Source organism: Chaetura pelagica, unplaced genomic scaffold (genome assembly GCF_000747805.2).
Source record: "Chaetura pelagica isolate M959 unplaced genomic scaffold, ChaPel_1.0 scaffold1048, whole genome shotgun sequence".
Taxonomy (NCBI): domain Eukaryota; kingdom Metazoa; phylum Chordata; class Aves; order Apodiformes; family Apodidae; genus Chaetura; species Chaetura pelagica.
The window spans coordinates 415814-440271 of NW_009954300.1; the positions used below are offsets into that span (position 1 = coordinate 415814).

The following is a 24458-nucleotide window of genomic DNA, read 5'->3' on the forward strand; positions in this document are numbered from 1 at the left end:
AAAATACCAAAAAAATACTACTTTAATCCTTTTTGTAAGAAATAAACCAAGACTGAGTGAACACAACGTCTTTCATCTGACTAAAACCAAGCTCTGTGCAGGGGTGGACTTGCCTTTGGCAGACCAAAGTGCTTTGCCTCAATGTCATACTGTTCTTGTCAGGAGGAAGAGAGGAAAATGTAGATAAAGGGGAGAAATATTTACTCACAGATGCTGTTGCAGTCTTCTCTTGGTCTGAGGCCTGCACTGTGAGAATGTGTTTCTGAGTTGTTTCATAGTCTAATCTAGCTAAAATCTTCACATCTCCTTTGGTTGGGCTGATCCAGAAGATATTTGTGTAATCTCTGGTGCCTCCTCCAGCTACAATGGAGTAAGTGATGGCACTGGGTGGCCAGTCCTTGTCTGTGGCAATCACTTTTCCAATGCTTGATCCAACTAAGAGGCAGAAAATCCATATTTCATTAACATTTTAAGGAAAAGGAAATGCAGATTACTTGTTCCGACCAAAAACTTGATGAAACTGAACTAAAGATTTATTTTTGAGTTTTGCACCCAGAACAAGCAAAGCAAAGACTGAGAAATACTAGTTCAACATGCTGTGCTGTGGCTCACCTGTGTATGGGCATGTCTGCTAGCACTAAACACCAAAACATATGGAGCCTGTTGAGAACCACAAGAGAAGTGCACTGGTGTTGAGGGCCACCCTGGCCCTGCACCAACACTCACCAACTCTGGCTTGGTTGGAGGAGCCAGACTCTGTCTGCCTTGAGAAGCAATTTCTGCAGTTCCTTCTGAGGTGTTTGAGAAGCAGTTTGAATTACCTTCGTGCTGAGCCCTACAAATGGCAGTGCTGTCCAATGTGACAAGAAGGATGGGACTGTGCATGCCCATCGCTGCAGGCAGTGGATCAATGCTGAGTGCATCGAATGCATCCCTGTGACCCAGGGATGCACAGGATGCACAGCCTACATGCAGGGAGTGAGACAGAAGGAGGATGTAAATGAAGGGTTGGCTTTGGTTTTTTTCTTTCCTGACCCTGTGAACTCCAGCCCCACTGCAAACTGCTGGCTCCTGCTTGGTACAGCAATATCACCCTGTTAATATCAACTCAGCTCCTAGTAAAAGGCAGTCTGGGTCCCAAAAGCATTTCTCTTGATAACCTCAGTATCCAGCAAAGGTTTACAGTGGACACAGAGAGGTTTACAGACATATCCATGTCACAGATGGGTTTCAGGTATTATATTTCTAAGGTACATGTGAATGATATGAGGAAACACACAGAATAGGAAATGCCACAAGCTCCACTACATCGTATCCACTGGGAAATGGTGTAAAAAGCTAAGCTTCATCCATGCACCATAGTAAGAAAAGTTGGACAAGAACAGGCTACTGGTGCTGAACACCTGGAGGTCGGGGCACTCTGACTGCTGAGTTGCTGCCCTGTGCCTTCTTGTCCTCCCTTCACCCTCCTCACTTTCCTGGCAGTTTGGCTGCTGCAGGAAGCTGCCAGGGTCCCTCTGCCAGGCAGACCCCCGAGGAGCCAGCCCCTCACCTCAGCCTCCCCAGACTCTGCAGCTCCCTCCCAATCCACACTGCAGCTTTGCTGAGCTCAGCAGTAGCTGATGACAGCCTCTCTACAGGGCAGACAGGAGAGATTTGTGCACACTTATGGACATTGGCAGGATCCTCCTTACCAGAGAAGGAAGAAAACAGAGAGATGAGGGTTAGGGCTAGAAACCTAGACTTATTCCTTTGCCCATTGAAAGGGAGAGGAGGTTGTTGGCAGACTGGCAGGGCTGCTTGAAGCATGCCTTTTTCTCCCCCAACCCCCTGCCTCCTGGCTTAAAAAAATGGACACGGAAGCACCATAAAGCCCACAGGTCTGCTGACCATAGTCACAGCTACCTTCACCCATGCTTTGGGCCTGCCCTGGCCAGAATATTTTTATTAATTCAAGCAGATAATAGATTATCTGGCTGCTAAATGGAGTTTCATGGACAGCTTCAGCATATTCCACTCAAATGCAGTGGTGCAGTTGGACACCTTCCTCAAAGATGTGGCCATTGGGGCAGATGTGTAAGTAAAAGCAGTCTAAGGCAGTGTTGGACATGCTGGAGGACAGGGATGCTATTCAGAGGGGCCTGGCAAGCTGGAGCTATGAGCCAACAGGACTCAATGAGCTCAGCACAGACAAATGCAAAGTCCTGCACTTGGGCCAGAACAAGCCCATGTGTCAGGGCAGAGTGGGATTGACTGAGCAGGCAGCAGCTCTGCAGGAATGGACCCCAGGCCTTGGTGGACAAGTTATACCTGAGCCACCAGGGCACCTTTGGAGAAATGGAGACTGCATACTGGAGTTGTGTGAACAAGTGTGTTACCAGCACATGGTGGGAAGTGACTGCTCCACTCTGCTCAGCACTCAAAAAGCTACCTGTGACCAGAGTGGGGGCCCAGGTAAAAGAGAGATGCTAATAAATTGGAAAAAGGCTGGGAAGGGCCACTAAGATGTCACAGAAGAAGAGACTGATGAGGCTGGGCTTGGTCAGGTTGAAGAAATGAAGGTGAAGGTGGGATTTGATTGCTTTTTCTCCACTATCTAAAGTGTGATAATACAGAAAACAAAAAAAACCTCTTTTCTCAGAACGGGACAGTGAGGAGCCACAGCTAACAGCAGCAACATGCAGCACAGGAAATTTCAGCTGGGTGCAAGGTAAAATTACCCGAAATGAAGGTTGCCCTGGAACAGGGGCTCAGAGAGGCAGTGGAGTCTCCATTTTTGGACATTTAAAAAATTCAACTGGATGAGTCCCCAAGCAACCTGATCTAACTTTAAAACTAGCTCCACTTGAGCATGAGTTGGTCTAGGCACCCTTGGGGGTCCCTCACACCAGTTTTTCTGTGACCCTAGGAAGTCCAGAAAAAGGCTCAAGATTTATCCAGCATTTATCTGATGGACCTCTCAATTTTTTTCTCAGCCAATAAGTGAGGTCCTCAGAAAAAAGGCTTGTACTTGGTACATTGGGTTGTACGAGGGAGAGGCTGAAGCTGGAGAAGATGCCATTCCCATGCCAACTCCTTTGTGCCCCAAGCAGCACAGCACAGAGCAGGCTGGCAGTTGCACCTGGCACATGAGGGTTACCAAGGAGGCAAGATGCTGTGTCACTGCTCTGCAAACTCATGAGATGCAGGGCTCACCAGGGGACAGGAAGGGTGCTGAGGTGGCAGTCAAGCATGTGAACAGTTTCAGTAAATTCAGCTTTAAGGCCACACTTGCAGTCTCTGGTCCAGGGCTGTTGTAGGAATGGAAAGGACCTTGGCTCCAGACAGGAGGAGCTGCTCTGGCTGCCAGCTGGCTGGATGAAGCCTCCGCCTCCAAACATTCCCATCTCACCCCATTTCCAGTGTACCCAGTGCACCTGAGATGGGTTGGGTCTATGAGGACAGTGGGGTGGCCATCCTACACCATGTCTGGGATAAGGAAGTCCTCACTTGCCTGTGTCAGTCTGTAGTGGTTTCTTTGCACCACCACAGTCCTTCCAAAAGGACTTTCTACACTTAGCAAGTGTAGAAAGACAGTCTAAAATAAGACATCTGAGTTCAATTTCTGGCTCCATCACAGATTTCTTGTGCAATTGCTGGATTTGTCAGTGTCTCAGCTTCCACCTGCACAACTGGAGTTGTTGCCAGTTTTGTCTATTTAAGGGTAGGAGGTGGTTCTATGGTGAGACCCCAGTGGAACTGTAGCTTTGAGCCATCCTCTTCATTCAAATATATGAAAATCCATTTGGGGCCAAAGTTAATTATCAACATGACAAGCTTATTTCTATCATGTAGGTGTAACTTACTGTACCTTTTATAATTTCTGGAACATTAAATTCATATGATAAATTACTGAAGACTGGAAAAAAATCATTCACTGGCTTTATCCTGATGTAAATGTAGATGATATCTGGAAATATAACAGAAAACCAAACCATAGTTCAGTATGGCTGCGAAATTTTCTCATGCATATATTCAAAGTACATATGGTATTATTTCCATGCTGTCACTGCACAGAGAACATCAAAAGAAGTGTAAGACGGATACTTGCTTGAGTAGTTAGGATAGGCAACATCTTGCACCCTGACAGTCAAAGAATAGACTTCAACTCCTAGATTAGCTGGGTTTTCTAAATCAATACTTCCAGTCATCTAAATTAAAAAGAAACACAATTGTATTTATGCTTCCTTACATAAAGTCACAATACACATGATGGCAAGTACTTTATTCAGTGTTCTGTAAGTGTGGCCTCCCCCTTGGATATCTAGAATTGCCCTGCAAGAGTAATATAGGCTATTAATCAATTGCAGGGTTGAATTTCAGACTTTTTCTACATGTTCATGCTGTGGTGTTTCTTGGCAAATCAAACTTCTTTCCAACAAAATATCTTCCCCTTAAGTGCAGGAAGTTTTATCATTTGGATCATAAGGTCTTGGCCTTTTACCTGGTTAATTCAAAGAATGTGTAATGAGCTGGCTATTTGCTGAGCCCTTTGTTGGCTCAACAAGCATCTGCTATTGCTAAATAGGAATAGTTACTCCTTGAGCTCATGCCTGCAGGCATGTATTAAAAGTATCAGGTTCAGCCACAAGTGTTTATCCAGGAACCAAGTTGTTACTAAACGGTGGCTCAAGCAGATTTAAATCCTAATCACCTGATCTCCCTGTCTTTCTGTAGGGTCCTCATAAACTCTGGGGCAACACGAGTAAAGCACAAACACACCCATTGTTTTAAATCTACAGGGAATTTCCTGCAGGGACAGAATACTTGGGATAGCCTGTTACATTATACACACATGATGCTCAAAGGGCTGACAACAGTCTTATCCTGTGCAGCCGTGAAAACACTTCATATGTTGGCAGATGAAGCAGCAAGGGCAGTGCTCATTGCCATGAATATAGAAAAAAATTGAAGTAAGCCATAGAAAGTTGTTTTACTGCTCCTGTAGCACTCTTGTCTTTTAACCAGAATGCCTTGTTTTCATTGTGTTTCCCTTTTTCTGTGTTTGTCTATACTTCTTTTTAAAGGAACAAAACAACCACTATTGCCCATGTCCAGCAATTGGTGGGAGTTCTGGCAAATACACCACCAGCTCTCAGCACAAGGAACGCATATTTTGGCATGCAAAATAACTGAAGTGCAAATCCCACCACTTTGAAAATTTACCAGTCAAAGTGGTTTTACAATTCTGACCAATGGAGCTGGGAAGTAATTACTGAGTGTGGGATTTCTCAAATATTCCAGTTCTTCATGCTGCATAGCAAGGACCTGCCACAGTCTGTCATCAATAAACAGGCATGAAATGGCATCAAAATTCTTTGTTTATCCATATCAACACTGGTGCTTCACACTCCCTAAAAACATATATTTTTTTCAGTCATATCTAGCACATTTATTTACAACTGGAGAAAGCAGTTCTGTGTTCACTAAATTCTGTAGAATCCCTAGAGGGCATCCTATCAAAGGGTATGTATTTCACATCCAGTCCAAACAGTCATTATCCACATCATACCCCCTGTGACATGAAGTACAGCAATTATTTTTTCTTGTACAGACCATCAATTTGAAAAACTGATAGTATTTCATAAATTGACTTCTGAAATGAGGCAATCTAAAATAAAGCTGCAAATGACTGACCACAAGTCTTCCAGGGACAGTGGGCTCCAGAGCGAAGTTATTGCTTCCAAAACCAGATAATCCAGTGAAATTAAATTGATTGTTTGATGGATCAACATCAATATCTTCACAGTAATTTCTAAGATCAAGAAGAAATGTCCCTGCAGTCATATTTTCATTTGCCTCTTTCCTGTTTAAAACAAACATATTTCCCATCAGAGCAACTTAAAATTCTCCACTTTAAATTTTCATATATTCTATACTAAAACAGTGGCTTCCATTTATTTTCTAAATAATGCAATTAGGCAACAGCTGATGAAGCAACCCAGTATCTGATCCATATGCTGTGGTGGACAACAGCTCTGTGCAATGGGGAGGACGTAAACATTTAGCCAGATCCAGACTGTAAACCTGGAACTCAGGTAAACTTCAGAAGCTGCCATGAGATCTTAATGATCTAGATTAGTTCAATTAATAATTAGCATTTTAAAATATCTTTACAACAGTCATTTCTTTAGTATATTGTAATGTTCTTCTGACAAGAAGCTTATTTCTTTCTCCTTAACTAATAGCTGAACCATTCTGCTGTTTTATGAAATTAGATTTCTGGCCCTGCTGTTGACAGTGAGGTTCCCTGTGATGCATAGAGTGGAATTGGGGGATGAGGGTGTCAATTTAAGTTTTGTGTTTGTTTTTTTTAAATCAAGAAAATAAAAAAAAAAATAAATCCAACAGATATACTAAGCCCTGATCTTGTTCCCTTGTGCAACCCCGTAAGACTAGTTCTTTGTTTGAATGCATTTTTCCCTGAAGTTTTTTGTCTCCTTCAGGTCAAAACTAAAGCTCACTACAGAACAAAGAGACTGTTGCATTATTGTCATGGATCTTGTAACTAAGCAGCCCTCTGAAGAATTGGATTCTCTTCCTGCCAGTACCTAAAAGTATGTGATTTAAATGCAAGACATTTCTCTTAGATAGTGAGCAAGCAATTTAACCAGATACCCACTAACTGGGTATTCCTCATTGCATAGGCTAAGGCTTTTATCTGCAGGACCATCAAACCACCATAAGTGCATCTGAAGAACTGCACTATGCAATGAGGGGTACTCTGAAGGACTGGACACCTCATATATACAATTTTGACTTCAGTATTTCTGTGACATACCTAATCTGTAAACTGGAGTTTACAGATATCTTCATCTAAAAAATATAAACTACCTGATTGTGACAAAGGTCTCAGAACATTCATAATCGTAGCAAAGTCCATGACTAAGTTACTATGCACAGAAGACACCTGTAACAAGAGGAGATCAGGGCTCTGAAGACCTGACAGTTTCCATTAGACAAAAACCAGGCAGGTTATCAGGGAGAGATTTAGAAGAGAAGATCAGGAATTTAAAATAAAACTGCAGAACTGTCTGGCATTTTTTTCCTGGTGAATGATTCCCCACAATTTAGCATAAAGTAAGAAAAGAGGAGCCTGGATCTGTATGGGTCACAAAAGTAACTCTGCAACACTGGGCTCTGATACCCTGAGGGTTTAGTTATCTGAAAGAAAGATAAATAAAATATCTGACTATACACAGATATTTTTAATTCAATTTTCCAGTCAGGAAGCTGAGTGCCCTAAGGCACTTCCAGTGGACACAAGCTTTTAAAAGCTCACAGAGATATGTCCATTTGAACCTCTAGCTCTGGCGACCCTCGACTGCACAATGCTCAGGGGCAAGGCAGCACTAAGGCAATGAAGAGCCTTAATACCTGAAGGAAGAAGGTTTGCATTCTGGTGGGTTGTCATTGATATCATCAACAATGACTGTGATGGCCATTTCGCTGGTGTGACCGCCGCTGGGACTGTCCTCCACCCGGACCACCACTGAAACCTCGGGGTGGAGCTTCAGAGGAAGGGCATCTCTGTTGATTCTCCCAGACACCTGCAGCACTCCAGTCACTGGGTAGGAAGCAGCCAGAAGTTAGATGCTCCCCACAGAAGGAAGTAACAAACACTTGCGGTGTACATGCAAGAGGGCAGGGTACCTCAGCAAACATGTAGCAGAATAAAAAGTATTCTGTTCTGTGCAAATCATGGCTGGTTGGGTTATTTTTTAAAAAATTATACAGAATTCCTCTGAAAGTTCTGTATAAGACTTAAATGGGTAGATATGCATTGCTCAAAAATATGCCTCAGCAGGAGGCTTTGAAAGCAGTTAGATTTCTCTTACGCTCTCAAAGAGCTAGTGCAAATCAGAATTGAGTGCATTCACAGAGCATCAAGGACAATGAGGTGCTTATGCCTGTGCTGCCCTTGCTCTCTAGCTAGTAAGACCACTTGACTTTCTACTGTTTTCATTCAAGTGTCCTTCAGCACCTCTAAATCTACTCACACATCAACAGTGCTGCTTTTGGCCATGACAGATTGTGCCAAGTGCTCTGGTGAGCCATTCACTTGGTATTTTTTTTCTCTTCTGTCAGCCTCTGTTCAAAAAGTGCAGGTTTTTCTGGCAGAGCTCAGCACTACTTCCAGAGTACAAAGAAGGTAAAGGAACAGTGCATGTATCTTCTGCCTTTTGGAATGTAAATGAGAGGGAGAGTGGCAATACCTGGTCAAAGGACACTGGGAATCCAAAGCATTTGAAGATCATCCTGATCCCCACAGCACTGTGTTACCTGGCACCTCTTACAGTTGTGCTAAGCAACTCCAAAGTGAAAGCAGGCCAGGAGCAAAGCAGCAAAACACCTCAGGGCACTTGTGTGTGCACCCCAGAGAGCACCTGACCAGCAGGAGAGAGGTCTTTCTTGGATGGCTTTGCCTGAGAAGGATCATAAGCTGAGCAATGAAGCTGATGTGCAGATTTGCTGTGCACTTCAGTGCTAGAGCAGATTGGGAGAGAGAATGTTACAGTCTAACAATGTGCTGCTCTTTCAGGGATCCCAAAAGGGTCACTGCAGTCCTTAGAGGTTAAAATGAAAGCAGCTAATCTTTCTCCCACCCAAGGGACAGTCACCCTCCAGCCATATGTCAGTATCTGTCAATATGTCACCCTCAGTCTGTTTCTTCAGGATACCTTACTGAGTCTTGATCAGCTGATGGAAGAATTTTAGCCCAATAATGTACTGGGCATTTCTTATTTCTAGCAGCAGCCTCATAAAAAAGTAAGTCAAGTTAAAACTACAGCAAAATTTTTTTCTCCAAAGTAGCCATTCTCTCTTTTGAGTGTCAGAAGGCACATTTTTGTTTGTCTTACATGAATTTATGGAAAAATATCTGTCAGAAGACTGGATGCTGTAGAAAAGTCTGCTGGGAGAGTCTTCATCATCAGGATCTTTAGCTGTTATGTTGGCAACAATGGTGCCTGGGCTTTGCTCCTCTGGAATCCTGTAGGTACTCTTTTTCCTACAAGGTAAAATAAAATTCAGGAAAGAGCAGATCTGTGTTCACAGGGGCAGTGGTCACAGACTTAGCTGTGTAGCAGCAGAGCCATGGCCACACTGGGCTCAGAGACAGCTCTTTACATGTTAGGACAAAAATTCCAGTCACTGGCTCTGCCAGCTGAACGTGTAGCAATAGCTGAACTCCTATGTAGTCATAAAACATGACATATAGCCACATATACTAAGTGCCCTTCCTCTGCAGCTTTTTCACAGAGAAAACAATTTTAGTTGCACAGCATCATGGAAGCTGAAGATGGAAGGGGCTGTTAAGTCATGTACTCCATCTCCCCACAGAGCCACCAGCTTGCAAAGCCACTTGCTTTAATTCCTTCATTTTGCAAGACAAAAACAAAAGTAGAAGCAGTAATCACTTTTTGGAATGAATGCTGGAGGCTTTTTGGGGACAACAGTATTACTAAAGAACTTGAGTTGTCCTTGCAGTAGGTAGAGGCACAGAAGTGCATTCCTGTGGGTGTCCATCAAATGAACATGCTCCAAGCTCCCAGCAACATCTGTCTGTCTAATTCATTTTACACAGAGAAAATAACTCTTTACTGCTTCAGTTTGGGATACCAGTACTCCCTAATTTCCCATTAATTAAGTGTGTTTTACAGTTCAGATGCAGTCTGGCAAACAATTGTGCAGGATTGCTTATAATGGTTGCAGTTGCTTGGTCACATGGGTACTCAGGTACACAATTATGGTACTTGAGCCACAGGCAAAAGTAGGACAAGCACACAAAAACTGTGTAAGAAGTTTATGAAGGCTGACTTATTCTACTGAAAGACACAAACACACAACTCCTGTTTCTAGAAACCAAAAGGACTTGAAGGTGCTCAAGAGTTCAGAAAAACATTAGGAATATGTTTCAAGAGAGAATCCTCTTGGAACATTCAAAACTTCCTATGGCACCACATAGTTAATTGACTAGTCTGTAATTCCCAGTATAGGGAAGCATGAGCCCTTTTATTTTTCTGGGAAAACCAACAACATGGGGCACTTAACCATTGGAGCAGAGAATTGCAAAGACAGAACAGAAGGTCCCATGCCTCCAGGTCTCCACTTGCAATTTTTAAAATGGTTAAGAAGACACATTATCTTCAACTGTTTTGTTGGTTCATATTAAAAAATGCAGGCACACAGGGGAGAAATCACATAAGGTTTTCCCAGTGAAAACACTTAGAGCCAAAAGTAAACAAGGAGCTTGTGAAGGCTGTGGAATCAGTGTATGTATTACGTTTCTATCTCACCCTTGGCATTGGATCTCTTGTTCTCCTGTTTTTTCCAGAGTCTCCCAGAAACAAAACGAATAGCAGCAAATCTTCTCCACTGCTACAAAAAAAATGCCACCCCAAAATGCCTGTCTGATCACTGGGGAATACAAGACAAACAGCTCTAACTGGTTTTGGCTCAAAGTAGAGAACTCCCTATGCCCACAGGGACCACAACTCCAACCTCCCTGTGGACAGCGCACTCACCACAGCTCCACCTTAGCAGCTCAACCAGCCCCCCTGTGCCCTGCACAGACCATTGTCTGGTTCCCACTAGATATCTTGGGAAGAAACTGAATGTTTTTGAGCACATCCCCGTAGCACTGAGGACTAGTAGAGCTGAGGAGGAGCTGGGGCCACTTCTTAGGCAGCTACATCTGAGCTGTGCCCTGTTGTCCATCTGTCTGCCACCTGCCAGTGGCTTTCTACAGGACGGTTCAGACCTTTTAGACATAGCAATGTGATTGCAAAGACAGCATCTGTTTGTTTTCTTGTCTTCTCCTTTGTTTTCCTGACTCCACAAGTTTTCAATTGATTTTAACAGCCAGAATTTCAAAAGGCTGAGTGCCAATGCAGTGCTGTGAACACCAAAAACAGATGTGCTTGCATATACTATGGGAACAATTAAAAAGACCCTTTGAAACTCTGTTCTTGACAGCTTTGATTGGGGGAAAATAAAGAAGGTTTGCTAACATGTCGAGTTTCCCAGCTCCCATCCCAGCACTAATTATTACAGTGTCAGAAAGCACACAGGCCCAGCAGGCAGCTCACATTTAGCAGAGAGGCCATGCATGTGCATGCCGTCAGTAGCACCCCAGGTGTAAGTTACTCTTTACAAAGTTACAAAGTTCTTCACAAACTGAGCTACTTTTTTTGGCCTCTAATGTCAATCTAAAAGGGCGAAAATTCAAACTTAACATTAGGCCTTATTTGTGCCATAATGAGAACTGAGTCATAGACCTTAGTTGTTATGGATGTTCAAGCCACTGCAGCTAATTTGAACAAGTAGATAAATATTTAAAAGAGTTCCTTTAGCATTCCAGGCGTAAGGATAAATAAATAGAACTGGCAACATTTGGAGGAAATAATCGGTCTAGAACACAATGTGCAAACATTGGCACTGGTAAGAGGATTCCTCCTGCTTGTAGCAGTACAGTAATGTAGACTGAGCTGTTAACCTCATTGATTATTGCAGACAAGAAGTTCAAGTATTAAATCTGTAGCAACAACAACAAAAAAAACCAATCCATGTCTGTTTCTAACATGTCATCTTTCTGTTTCTTCAGATTCTCCACCCGTCTACTCAGCAAGGTTCAGATCCTTGGCCTCAGCCCAGGAACCATGCATTGCTCTGGCTCCACAAAAAACCCTGAAGATTGCTCCAAACATGTGGCTGGAAACCTCTTGCCATGGCCTGGGTGTTACACTATCTTCTCCTTTGCATAGATGGTAGGAAGGCAGCCATCATAAATATTCTTAGCAGGGACCTTGTAGAGCCTCAGGATGAGGAGACATAAAGAGAGTGTCTTGAATCCAATCAGCATCTCATGCAAGTGACAAAGATAAATCAACAACAGACTCAGATCAACTGTAATAATTGCCAAGCTCCAGCCTCAGAAATAGTTGTCCATTGTGCTTTCCACAGCCAAACAGACTGCTGGTGACAAATGTATATTCTCTCCCATTTTTTCAAATTTTCAACAATTATCCTGAATTAACTCCAACTAAAACTCCATTAGTCTTCAAAAGCTATTTCTGACTTGTGTATTATGACACAATTTCCTGCTTATGACACAGTAAGAGACAACAGTGTTTCAAAGATCACTGGGATTGTTTACAAGTCTAAGTGTCTGGAAAGAAGAGGAAGACAGATCAAAAGTGAGACTTTTTTATGTCTAGACACTTCTGCATGAATAAACATCGTTATGGTGAAATGCACATCTGCATGAGGGTAAGTTCTATATGACTGTGTTCACACAGGGTAAAATTCATCTTCTTGTCTGAACTTGTCCAAAGGTCTTTGCATAACTTTAACCTCTCTAAATGCTAACAACTACAACAAGATTGTTTGGCAGTTTGTACCATAAAGGCAAAGCCTGGAAAACTTGAAACTATTGAGAGGAAAATGAGCAAAGCTTTCCATTAAATGAGCAGGAATCATAATGAAATTGAAATACTGTTCTCAGTTGTATCCTGTTGTTATATTTACTTGCCTGTATGTTACACCCTCCCATTGGTGCCAAAGCAGTAAAGCTGGGAAAACATCTACATTTTTAGTACAATGGAAGTTTTGCACTCACGTGGTGAAGTAAGGTCTTTCATCATTGATGTTAATTACATTTATATTCACTGCTTTAGTTGAGTTGAGTCCATCTGGATCTGTCACAGTTATATTTAAAAAGTAACTGTTAAATAATAAAACAAAATAAGATTTTTTTCTATTACTACTTAGGAAAACATTTGTCTGCCTAGTGTGAACAAATAGACGGTATGAATTAACTACATTCTCACCTATGTGGATCTTTCTCATAATCAAATACTTTTGTGGAAGAAATGGTTCCATTTTCTTCGACCAAGAATGGCACTGATGCAGGGACCAGTGAATACTGAAATGAAGACAGCAAGAAATTAGTCTTTGTATCTTTAAACATCCCTCCATTCATTCCTTGCCCTTGAAAATGGGCCAAGTTATAGTCAGTATTCGCCTCAGAACTTTGCATATTGAAACATGCTGACATACAGATGCCAGCACAAGCCCTGATCATGGGCTGAAGTGTCTCAAACTTGGTACCTGCTTTGCTGGAGAGGCAGTGGAGAGTCACAGACATTGGGCTGCATTAAAGCCCATGCTCTTCCCTACCTCTCAGAACTCCAGCAAGGATAATTTAACATAGGGGCCAGCCAGCAGAGCTACAGCACTGCAGGCAAAAATTGGCTTGGTGGTGGCAGCAGAGCACAGGCACAAAGGAGAAGAGAGAAAAGAAAGGGTGAGGCTGGATTTGGGGGCATAAGGTGCACCAAGCAGAAGGTAACCAAGCCTGGGGGCCCAGTCGATGGGAGAGGCCAAGGAGGGGAGAGAAGATTTTCACAGAGTACATGAGAGTGTGAGGCTGAAAGTTGCTCAGAACAGCTCAGTGTTAAGGTGGCTGTGGAGCAGACAGGAGGCAGCAGCCACGCTGTGCATTGCACAGCACCAGTGGGTACCACACTAGTGCATGGGAGGGAGCTGAGCACCCTGAGCCCTACACAGCAGACAGAAAGACAGCACCCTGATCCCCATGTCTGTGGGGAAGCTGCCACATGCCCAACACATTCGCCCAGCTATCATCCACATGCCTCTGCCAGGCCAACACCAGTAAGCCTTCAAGGACTTTTCCTTTGCTAGTGCAGGTGTTAATAATACTCAGAGAAGTCTGAGGTATGCAACATGAGAGGGTCATGGCCCACACAAGTGATCTGAAAAATCCACTGAGCAGATTTTTCCAGGGGATGCAACTGTTCTTGTATTACCTTTGGAAAAAAACAGAAGGTATAGAGAACTGAGTAAAAAAACTTACCTCCTGCAGTGATTGATAAATTTAATTGAAATTACCTTTTAAAAACCACATAGGTGGTCACAATTCTTTTAATAGTTGGGGGTTTTTTTGCCAGTTGACATTTCTAAATTCCCTCCCCAGAACATTATTTTACCTGTTGTCCAACATTTCTATAACTGCACCTTCTTATTATGCCTGAGCTTCATCTGGCATTAGAAGGTGTGTGGAACTCACTGCTACTGCTTTCAGAAACAAAGCAGAACCAAACCCCAGGCCTCTGCTTCCCTCCTCACCAGCTCAGGACTGGGCAAAGTATGAGGTCAGACTTCAAGGTAATTGCTCTCTTGAATAATGATACACATTGAAGTAGCATCTTTGGGTTCAGTTCTTGAATGTGCTGGTTTTTATAAAGCCAAAGGCAATAAAGCAAACCTACAAAACAATTCTTAAGTAAGTGCAGCTACTTTTCCCCTGTCTGCAAACAGACTTAATACTTCCCACAAATTTTGGCTGATACCAAGAGTATTTTCAGATCAGCTAATACATTTTCTTAACTGAAGGTCACAGTTTGTCCTGGGATTACATAAAATCTTAAATGCAGTTGCATTGTAAACTATTTCCTTACTGTCTCATTTAAAATAATTGACATGGCAATAAGGAAGGTTAAAAATTTTACTTACTTTTAGTCATTCTCATCTACAAGAAATGTTTTGCAAGCCATTAAAAAAAAGAAAATAAACAATTTCTAGTATATGTCTAATTGAATATATCAAACTCTGCCTTCAATTTCCCTTAGTTTTAGAGGGCAAAGAACTCAAAATACAATTTGTCTAAATACCAAATCTGAATTTTCTTAGTTTATTATTGAAAATGCTTCTTTCTTCCTGATTAAACCTTTTCCTGTGTTCATTATACAGAAGGAAATTAGTGAAAGATGCTGGTAATTAGCATTTCAGATATGGGGGATTGTATAATCCCTGGGTTTTGGGGTTTTTTTTCTTTTAAAAAACTTACTTTGAGTTTAGCATTTTCAGGATCAGCTGCATCAACTTGGTAAATGCATCCCACAGGTGTTCCTTCCAAGACATAGATTGTTACAGCTGCACAGATGTAAGTGCACTCAGTGTTAATTGGGTAAGAATAAAGGGCATGGCAGCAAACACACTGATACAATGAAGCTGTCCAGACCTATTAGTGACTGCTGCATCTTTCCACTTCACAAGTGTAATCCCAAAATCATCACAAAGAGCACATACTTTATAGATCCCTTCCAACCCAATACATTCTATGATTCTATGATATACTTAAAAGATAAAAATAAATCAATTGCACATCTGTAAAGAGGCAAACATCACTGAGAGCTGCTATATGAGTGGTGCCTTCAGGAGAAAGGCTGATCTTTACATACAGCCTGTCTTGAGCTGCTTACAGGGTATGGAGTAAAATAATGCATTTGGGCTACACCTGTGTCTTTCTTTACTATGCAGATAGGGAGAACATAGCTCTATGCCATCCCTTCCCTGTCTAGTCCCTGTCCCCTGCCAAGAGAGCTCAGAGCCTTTTCTCTTAATTTCTGCTTTTTCTTTACACCTGCAAAGTAAATAAATAGTGGATGGTCTGCTCTGACTTAAATTTTGCCTTACTGAGGGTGCTAATTCAGTGCAAGGTGTATTTCTTCCCATGTCAGGAATTCTGGCAGTTGAGCCATTCTGTACTAGGCCACTGGCAAGAGGCTTAGCTCTCCTTGGGTATAGTGATTAACAGAACAACAGATCTTTAGATCACATTATTTGCTTTCTGCCCTTTTGTGTCTGCTGGACCTGCTGTTTCTGGACTATTAATTTCCACTGAGACCCCTGCTGACTGCTGCTTCTCATCAGAGCAGTGGGAATCCCAGAGCAGAGTAATGAGTTGTTCCCAGAGGACAACAATATGAATATAAAGTTTAATGAGAGGGAGATGCTTTTTCATAACCAGCGAATGGGCAATTAGTGTCTAATTGTAGCTGGTACTGTCAACTAAAGCCACACAGATAGATCAGACATCTGTGCTCACCCATTTATGGCAGCTCTAGCTGAGAGTTAAGCTGATGCATTTATTTGTAACAAGCTCCCACGTAGAGTGTGCTTCACGCTGTGCCGATCCCCTGAAGTGTCATATTTAATTATTATTAGATTACAGCAGCACCCATGATACGCAAGACACCAGCTATACAGAGAGGATGACACAGCCCCACCCCTAGGGGAAGCTAATTTGCTTCACAAACTAGGTATTGTATGGAAGCTGGAACATCAGTGTGCTTTGGAGGCATCAGTGAAGCAACTGGATGAGAGCTGGTCTGGCTGGGCAGGCAGAACTCGAGGCTGCAGCCACACCCCAAGGGCTGGGAGTCTCAGCCTCCCTGGTGCTGCTGCTGGGCCAGACCTGGGGGTGTTCAGCAGCCAGCTCCTAACACCTACCATCAAGAGATCACAGCTTGATATTTTCAGGTAGGGAACACAGTTGAACGTTGAGTTACTGAATGCTTTTCTATATAGCGCTGTTACAATGTCGAGACTTCAAGCAGGTTGTCAGGACCTCTTGGAGTAAGAAGAGCGTATTTTTGTGCACTACCTGGACTGTTCTCTCTGTGTGTGCACACATAACAAATAAATCACTATACTCATTCACCTCATGGTGCCATTTTTGCAAGTTCCTCTCATTAGTAAATAAACAAGATAAGATTGCTCAGAGAGTAAGACTATGATTTTCTGTCCTTTTTATTGATGGTGCTGTCACTCGTGTTAGGCACTGTATGGCATGCAAAGCCTGCACTGACACCCCATCCCCATTCCTAAGGCTACTGCCTACTCCTCCCTGTTGCACTTTACTGAAAATAAACCTGGTTAAGGCCATTTGCCCCTTCAGGAGACAGAGCTCTCTGTCTCTTTACATTTGCAAAATCATAGATCACAATCTCTGAGATCAAACTGACTTTCTACTTAATTTCTCATGTGCAGGTGCAAATGCAATATACAGGTATAAAATATCAGCAGAACAATTTTTTTTTTCTTTTCCCTCAGAAATTCTTGCACATACACAATGCACACTAATTTGAATTTATCTTGCTTCTCCAAATGAGCTCAGTTTTCAACAAACTACTGACACATATGAAACAGTTATGTCCCCACCAAACTTTGATTCTTAATACATACCTCTAGGTGGGTATTAATCTCATCAAGAAAATAACATAAATATTTATTGGTATAAGAGCTTTTCTTTTTCCTTATAATTTGTTAGTTACTTCAAAATTATTAACTCCTTTTTGGCCAGAGCTTAAACAAAATAAAAGGGCATTTCCAGAGATGAAGCATACCAAATACTTGAGTAAAATAAAGCTCTGGTAAAACCAGTGTCCTGTTCCCTCCTTGTTTTCCTAATGGAAAATGCTTAGATCATTTTAGCTGCAGGCACTGTATGCAGCTACAGGGGTTTTTTTTATCTTTTCAAGTATTATTCTTTTAAAACACCACCACTATCTTACTTTGAAAGGCCATATTTCCTTGAAATACAGGATGTTCGTTTTTGTCTTTTACTTGGACAGTGAGTGTTTTAAGGTCAGTTCTCCCAGCTGTGTCTTCAACAAAAATCTGTAAATCAAAGCTCTTTGGCATAGTTTCATAATCTAGGACAGGGTTTCCAGTGGTAACAACCTGAAAAGGAAAAATTCTTATTAGCATATGATGCAAAAGATATAAGTTGTAGTCCATTTGAGTGAACACAGTTAAAGGGACACTCTTCATCAGGAAGCCGAGAGTATTTTAGATCATCTTTTATTTGCTGGCACGTTTCTTGTCAGTGGTGGAAATCTGAGAAAAAAAAAACAGAGTGGAAAGATCAATTGTTGTGGCTCCATGGAGCAACTCAAGGACCTCTTGTGTGAGGGACAGTTTGAGGAAGAGAAAGCCTGGAAGGAGCTGTCCTGCCTCAGAGGCAAAGCTTTGCCTTCAAGGCCAGGACAACATCTTGCAGGCACTAGTCTGTGTCAAGTCCTCACCTTTCCACCCCAAGCTCCAGGAGCAGTTGAGAGGTGATGACACTGAAAACTGGGAAGAAGCTCTGTGAGATGCAAGGGCAGCTTCACTATTTCTGCGAGTCAGGAGCATGAGAGGGAAGAACTTTTACTTTCAGTAGCAGGAGCGGGGGCAAGCAACTGCAATAGTCTTGCAAGTACCAGCCCCTTCCTTGTATAAGCTGTGTCTGGGAGGAGATTTGCAGGAAACCAGGAAAGGGGGGAGCTGCATGAGCACACTGAATGAGAGAGAGACCAGAACTGTTCGGTGAAAACACTGAACTGATTAAAAATAATGTAGCCCTTAAGTTTTGAAAGCTTGGTAAGGCAAACATTTGCTTAGGGTTTGGTTTTGTTTCTTTTCTTTTTTTAAGGACTCCCAATTTGGCACATCAACTCTGATTTACAAGCACAAGACTGATGTTCCATGAAAAAATATTCAATACATTCATTTTGGATTTAGGATGAGTCCAGAGCAACTGTAGGATGCTGGAAGCTGTATGCCACGATATTCACTGCTGAAACTAAGAAAAAAACCAAAGAACTTTCCTTTCTTGGAAAAGAAAGGAAAAGGTGACTGTTAATTTTGCTGCATAACTAAAAAACTTTGAAGCTTGAACACCTGTAGCAGACGTGCTGTGGGACTGGAGAAGGAGAAGAATTGGGGCTTGAAAGCATGTGTGACAAGGAGTGTATCAGTGTATTCACAGTTCTGCAGAGTTCAGGAGCCTGGAGAGGATGTTGAAGGAGAACAATTAAATAAAACCTTGATTTTAGATGAGATGCTGTGGCCAGAGGACAAAAGAAAAAGTGATGTCAGCACAATTAGAAGACAGAAGCAAAAATAAACCCAAATAACAAAGACAGTTGGAGGAGAGTGAACAGAAGTACAAACATTTTTCGTATGTAAAACAACTTATTTCTGGAAACTTTTTCATCTTTTTCTTAAAACACTATAGGAGAAAACAACTGTGTACTGGATGGTATCCTCTCTCATATAATGTGCAAATAGAAGTTTTCCATACAAGTTATGCTAACGTAGAAAGAACATTGTAAACGCTTGTAACACCAAAGGGAATATTGTTCTCCGAAATGAATCTTTGCTGGAGATCTAAATACAATACACAGAGGCAATGAATTCTAAATGAGAAACTGTTCAATTCCAATCAGAAATTATGTGCTCTGGAGATTATACCTTCACTTCACAGACAAATATTTTCATTGGTGCTGTAACTACAGCCAGACTGTATAAATACACTTCTTCCACCTGCCTTTGTAGAGACCTTGCAAGTGAAGATGTGTATCTAGATGATCTCCTCGTAGGTTGGTGTTGATAACAGCTTGCCACAGTCATAGGCTGTGAGCCACAGTTCACCTCTTCTCCAGGTGGGAGCAAAACTAACTGATACAGGTAGCACTGTGCACTTTTGAAGCAGCTGCAGACTTCACAAAAGAGGGTCTAGAGGCAGCCCATAGCTGCCTAGTCCCTCATTTCAACTGAGAACTTCACTACTCCCTTATCCCCTCTTCACTCCATGGATGCAGGTGCATCACTAACAGCATCAAGGTGGTTTTAGGAAGCAGTATGTTTTTGTGCATTCAGCACATCTTCTGCCCCTGGGATTCTTCAAATGATAATAAGACAAGGAGGAATGGACAGAGCTCAGATCCCAGAAAAACTGTGACTTTCTCAGAAATCTCAAAGCATATCAAGAAATGTAATATTGCCTTGGCTTGCTGCAACAGGAATAAATGTGCTTCATAAATATAGAAGAGCCTGTGCTAATAGGTACTTAGCTAATCTGCAAACCCCGTAATTCATACGAGACACTTACTTTGTCTATATCTTAGCAAAGATTTAATGGCAGTAGGTAGCACTGAGGTCTCTCATTTTGGATCATATTCTTCTGCAAAATGTACCAATCTGCTACATCACATAAATAATTAAAGGCAGCAATGCTCATCTAATAAATGAACTAAGGACACTCACGTGCATTTATTTTTGCCTTATGAGTTGTAATTATCACTCAACTGCTACTTTGCAGAATTCACATGTAGCTTTCTTTATAATTTTCTCATGACAGATACTCACTGGCTCAACCTCTTTGTTTCAATCCTCACAGGCCATTCTGGTAATGTGGCTGTGGCATGAATCACAGAGTCACAGAATCACGGAATGTTGGGGGTTGGAAGGGAACTCCGAAGATCATGGAGTCCAACACTCCTGACAGAGCCTGTACCTTTATTGGCCATTCATTTTTAGCCTTGTGCCACTCTCTGCACTGAGCTAAAATAAGAATGTCTTCATCATCCCTGCCATGAAAAAAAACAAGGACTGACTTTACCTATTTGCAGGGCTATTTTTTCTCTGAATGATTTTGTCAGTCCTGCTCAACAAGCAGCAACATAAAATGCTTGTGCTGCACAGTATACAGATGGCATGGGACAGGATCAAGCAGGTATAAAAAAGGGTTATGTTTTGCAGCAGAAGGGATAGTTTCAATTCAAAATGCCAAAATACAAACTAGGAAGGAAGCCCCACGTTATGAATTCTCTGTCAGCAAAGACAGCCTCCGGGACCTATCCATTTCCATCCGCTAGTTACGTCCCCTCAGCTGAGCCAGGTCCTATGCTTCACAGGTGAAAGAGAGTTTTTTTGAGAGGTTTTTGACCATTTCACTGATCTGGCTGGGGAGCAGCTAGAGAACCAGCAAAACTGGCTCAACTGAGCTTTGTATTTTGCCAAGGCGGGAGCATGGGAACAACAGCAGCTCCCCCAGGCAGATTCGATTGACTCCCTGGGGTCACAGTCCTCACTTTCCCCATATTTTTCTACCAGAAAAGAGAACAAGAAAAGAGCCCTTGTATCAGTTCTGTGAAAACCTGAACTTCCTTGGAAACACCCAGAAAAAGGTTTTCAACTTAACTCTGTAAGTCTCTGTTCGGTGTCTGCCCAGATCTGTTACAGACACACTTCAGTGTCAGTGTTCAGGCTCAGACATCAGAGCAAGTTACAAGGGGATGACAAGTTATCATGCATCTGAACACTCATTGCCAGTGACAATTGTGAGCTAATACTTGCTAATTTATCTAACAATGAAAACTACCCTGAAGGAATAGAAATTGTTTTCCTTTCGCCATAGGACAAGAGCACACAATAGATAGAAGTAGATCACAGATGTGTGAAGTGTGATAGTTTCTTACCTGAAGATAATTTTCCCATGTGTCACAGCCCTTGTTCTGAATTAAATATGGCTTTGATCTGACTGAGCTTACTTTATTTTGGACATGAGTCAAATTCATTTTAATTCTAGGTGAGGGTGGCCAAGCAGAAGCTGCATGTGGTTAACTAAGTCACTTTAAACACACAGTGACTTAATATAAATGAAGTTGAAAAACTGTGGACAAATCCCCAAAAGAGAAGCAGGTCTTACATGTCCTTTTTCATCTCTGATTTTCCAAAAATCACATTTTTCTAACACTGAATAAATTGAATTATTGTGATAGGTGGTTTTTGCCTAGATGCAATTAAAAATTATGAACGCTATAAACACTATTGCTACTCATTTGTCATATCTATTACAGCATGTGCAAATGCTACCACAATTTGCATTTGCAACTCTTTTCTGATTAAAGGATGAGTCAGTGCTCAGTAATCCAGGAAACATCAGCCTACATGACTGAACATTGCTCAACTTAAATATAAAACTCACCGTGTATTCAAAATTCCCTTTTGATTCAATATCAAAAGCCTCTGTGAGTGGATTTGAATATACTATGGTAGGAAGTATTGCAACACCTTCAGAAACATTTACATTAAAAGTATAAACTGAAACACCAGCTGCTGCATTTTCTTCAACACTGCTGGTTGCAGGTAAGCCCTTAAGCAACTGGGTTCTTCTTCCTGCAAAATGAAAATGATTGTAAAATTACTTCTGGGAATCCTAGGCTAGCAGAAGCACACAGCTTGTGCCAAGAGCTGCCACTAATGAGCACAAAATGGCCTGATTTTGTTTTTGTTTATGAATAGTGGCATTTCATGCTAGTAGATCCAGTGCTATAGGCAAAAGAACTCATCTTTTCTCTAATTCAGTACTGTGCTGTACTATCCTCTACTCTACTATACAATGCTCCTAGAGTGGCTGATGCTAAAGTAGTATTGTTACTGCATCATTTGCCTTCATACATGCCTTTACATAGAAGCAAAGAAACCAAACATGTTTCTATTATTTCATTTTACCCTCTGTGGTAATTGCTGCCTCTGTGCACTAATAACATCCAAAAGCAGCACCTTGAATCGCACAGGGCTGGTTGTTAAAGGAGTCTTTTCCATTAATTACACCATCTGCAGCGCTCACTTCCTCCATTTTCCCTCTTCTTATTTTTTCTAGCACAGCAATAGTGTGAATTAGAAACAACTTTTGGATGTTGTGCTGTTGTGTTTTCTGCTTTGAGAATGGAGGAGATGCAGGCCCACAACATCACCCTACAGTTCAAAACTGCCTGCAAAGAGCACAGAGCACCATGGCACCCAGCAACTTTGAATGAGTTCTTCTTTCTTGATCAGACCTCTGGACTCCCCAGAACAAAATCTGTGCTTGCTCTGCTGTTTAGCTTGTGAATTTTGTTATTTTAACAAAGACCCACAGTTCTTTATCTCATGGAGACTGTCCAGAAAACAGAAGTCAGGACATCCCTAAACTGGCAATGTACCTCAACACGAGACTATGACAGGGCTGAGTGTTGCTCTGGGGGACTTTGTTGGATTGTCCAAAACACTTGCCAAGAAAACTGGCTGTGTTCAGTCAAACTTCTGACATACTGTGCCAGGATGGAAGCAGATACTGCTCACTCAAGGCCAGGCTGTCCCCACACCAGCAATTGCTATAGCAAAAGCTACATGAAGTCTTTGTTTTTGCTGGGCAGCTGCAAGGTGAAAAGCTTCTATGGGAACTAGTCTGAGGCTGTCAGGGCTGCAGCCTGTTTCTGCTTGGATGCACAGGCTCAGTCTGGAGCTTGGGAATGTAGTGCCAAGGGGAAATCTGCTGCTTGGCAACACCTCTGTTGTGCGGGACAGAACCATCCACATGAGCTACCAAAGAGGCACTTTAAGTGCCATTCCTCTAATGGTGCAGGTTTTCCAATCTGGAGGAGAGTTCCACTCCAATATTTTCCAAGGTAGACACTAAAAGAAGCCTTAACAACTTTTTCCTAAAACTATCCATAAAACCTTGTTCCCTTACACTCTAGAAAAATTTTGGAGCATTTTAGGGATAGCCCACATATAGCCCTTGTGTGATGGACATTGCTATAACTGTTCCCCACAGGATCAGAGAAGACTTAGGGTACCAGTGCCCTTGCTACATGAGAAGCAAAACTAGTAGCAGTAGATGACTCCACAAGACAAAGTATGGAGTCTCATGGTCTCTCTTCTTCCCACATCCCACCCCAAGAGACATTTGTCCTTTCAGTGCTTCCTGAAGTACTGTTAAGAGAAACACGACTCCATCAACCACCACCCATTCTTCTTCTTGCAGCCTGCAAGACTCCCTGCATTGTGGGGAGGAGAAGGAGAGAGCATGGCAGGGGTTGTTCATGTAACCAGCCATACTAGGCTGTGGTAGGAGAGTTTGTCTCTGAGAAGCCCTCTTAGGATTCGTCTTTCTAAATCATGAGACATTCAGTGCTGCATCTAAGTACCTTTTTCTCCCAACTGATTTTACAAAGTCCCCTTTCCATATTCACAAGTTCTTGCTTACCTCCTTACCTCAGAGAACAAAACATGCCTAAAGCAAATCAATACATTATTTATCAGAATTATCAACCCAAACATGGACAAACGCTGAGTCCAAGACAAAGCAATAATGAGACAGGCTTTGAGAGTTATATGTATATTTAAGTCTTATTTATTTGTGATTTGTTAGTCTTTACTGTGTGCTTGAGCCACACCTTCAAGCTTTTCTCTCTCTACAACCATGGAGTACCATGGTCACAGTTTCAGGGACATCAGGAAAACCACCACATAATGACAGGTTCCTGAGGTTCAGCAGAACTTCTTCAGTTCCTTGAGAGCAAAGTGACCCTACCTGAGCAGGTAGCTTACTACAAGCAACACCAAGTGCTCCACGAGCCACTCAGACTGCAGTTTGAAGACCTGCTTTAAGTTTCCAGTGTGCACGTATATTGGTAAATCTCCTATGTTTTCACACTGGGCTAAGATGGTTTTATTAGCCTACTAATATTCTCCACAAGTCTTTTCCTGTTTGATGCTCTTTGGTTGCATGTTTTATTTTATCATAGAGAAATGTTATCAACATTTGAAAGAACAATGCTGGTATATTAATATTAGATGTCGTTTCTTAGAGAGCCAACCTCCTTTCCTACTCCGACACTTGTCACACTGAGCAGTGGCTATTGCACAAAAAGTGCCTCATCCAGCAAAGTGTCTTAGCAGGGAGTCATATTCTCTTCCTCATTATACTGCTGTAACCACAGAGCTCAATCTATTTCAGC

General features: G+C 42.1%; 1 protein-coding gene across 1 annotated transcript in view; it reads right to left on the reverse strand.

The window, feature by feature from the left end:
• CDHR3 (cadherin-related family member 3) overlaps positions 1-24458 on the reverse strand; it is a 38786-nt gene that overhangs the window by 13968 nt on the left and 360 nt on the right. Inside the window, exons 2-12 of the mRNA XM_010003851.1 lie at positions 21659-21849; positions 17418-17586; positions 14909-14994; positions 12870-12964; positions 12659-12763; positions 8901-9049; positions 7417-7606; positions 5677-5845; positions 4091-4190; positions 3851-3949; positions 209-435 (exon numbers count right to left, since the gene is read on the reverse strand). Coding sequence (XP_010002153.1) covers positions 209-435; positions 3851-3949; positions 4091-4190; positions 5677-5845; positions 7417-7606; positions 8901-9049; positions 12659-12763; positions 12870-12964; positions 14909-14994; positions 17418-17586; positions 21659-21849 — 1580 coding nt within the window. The remainder of the gene's footprint in view (positions 1-208; positions 436-3850; positions 3950-4090; positions 4191-5676; positions 5846-7416; positions 7607-8900; positions 9050-12658; positions 12764-12869; positions 12965-14908; positions 14995-17417; positions 17587-21658; positions 21850-24458) is intronic.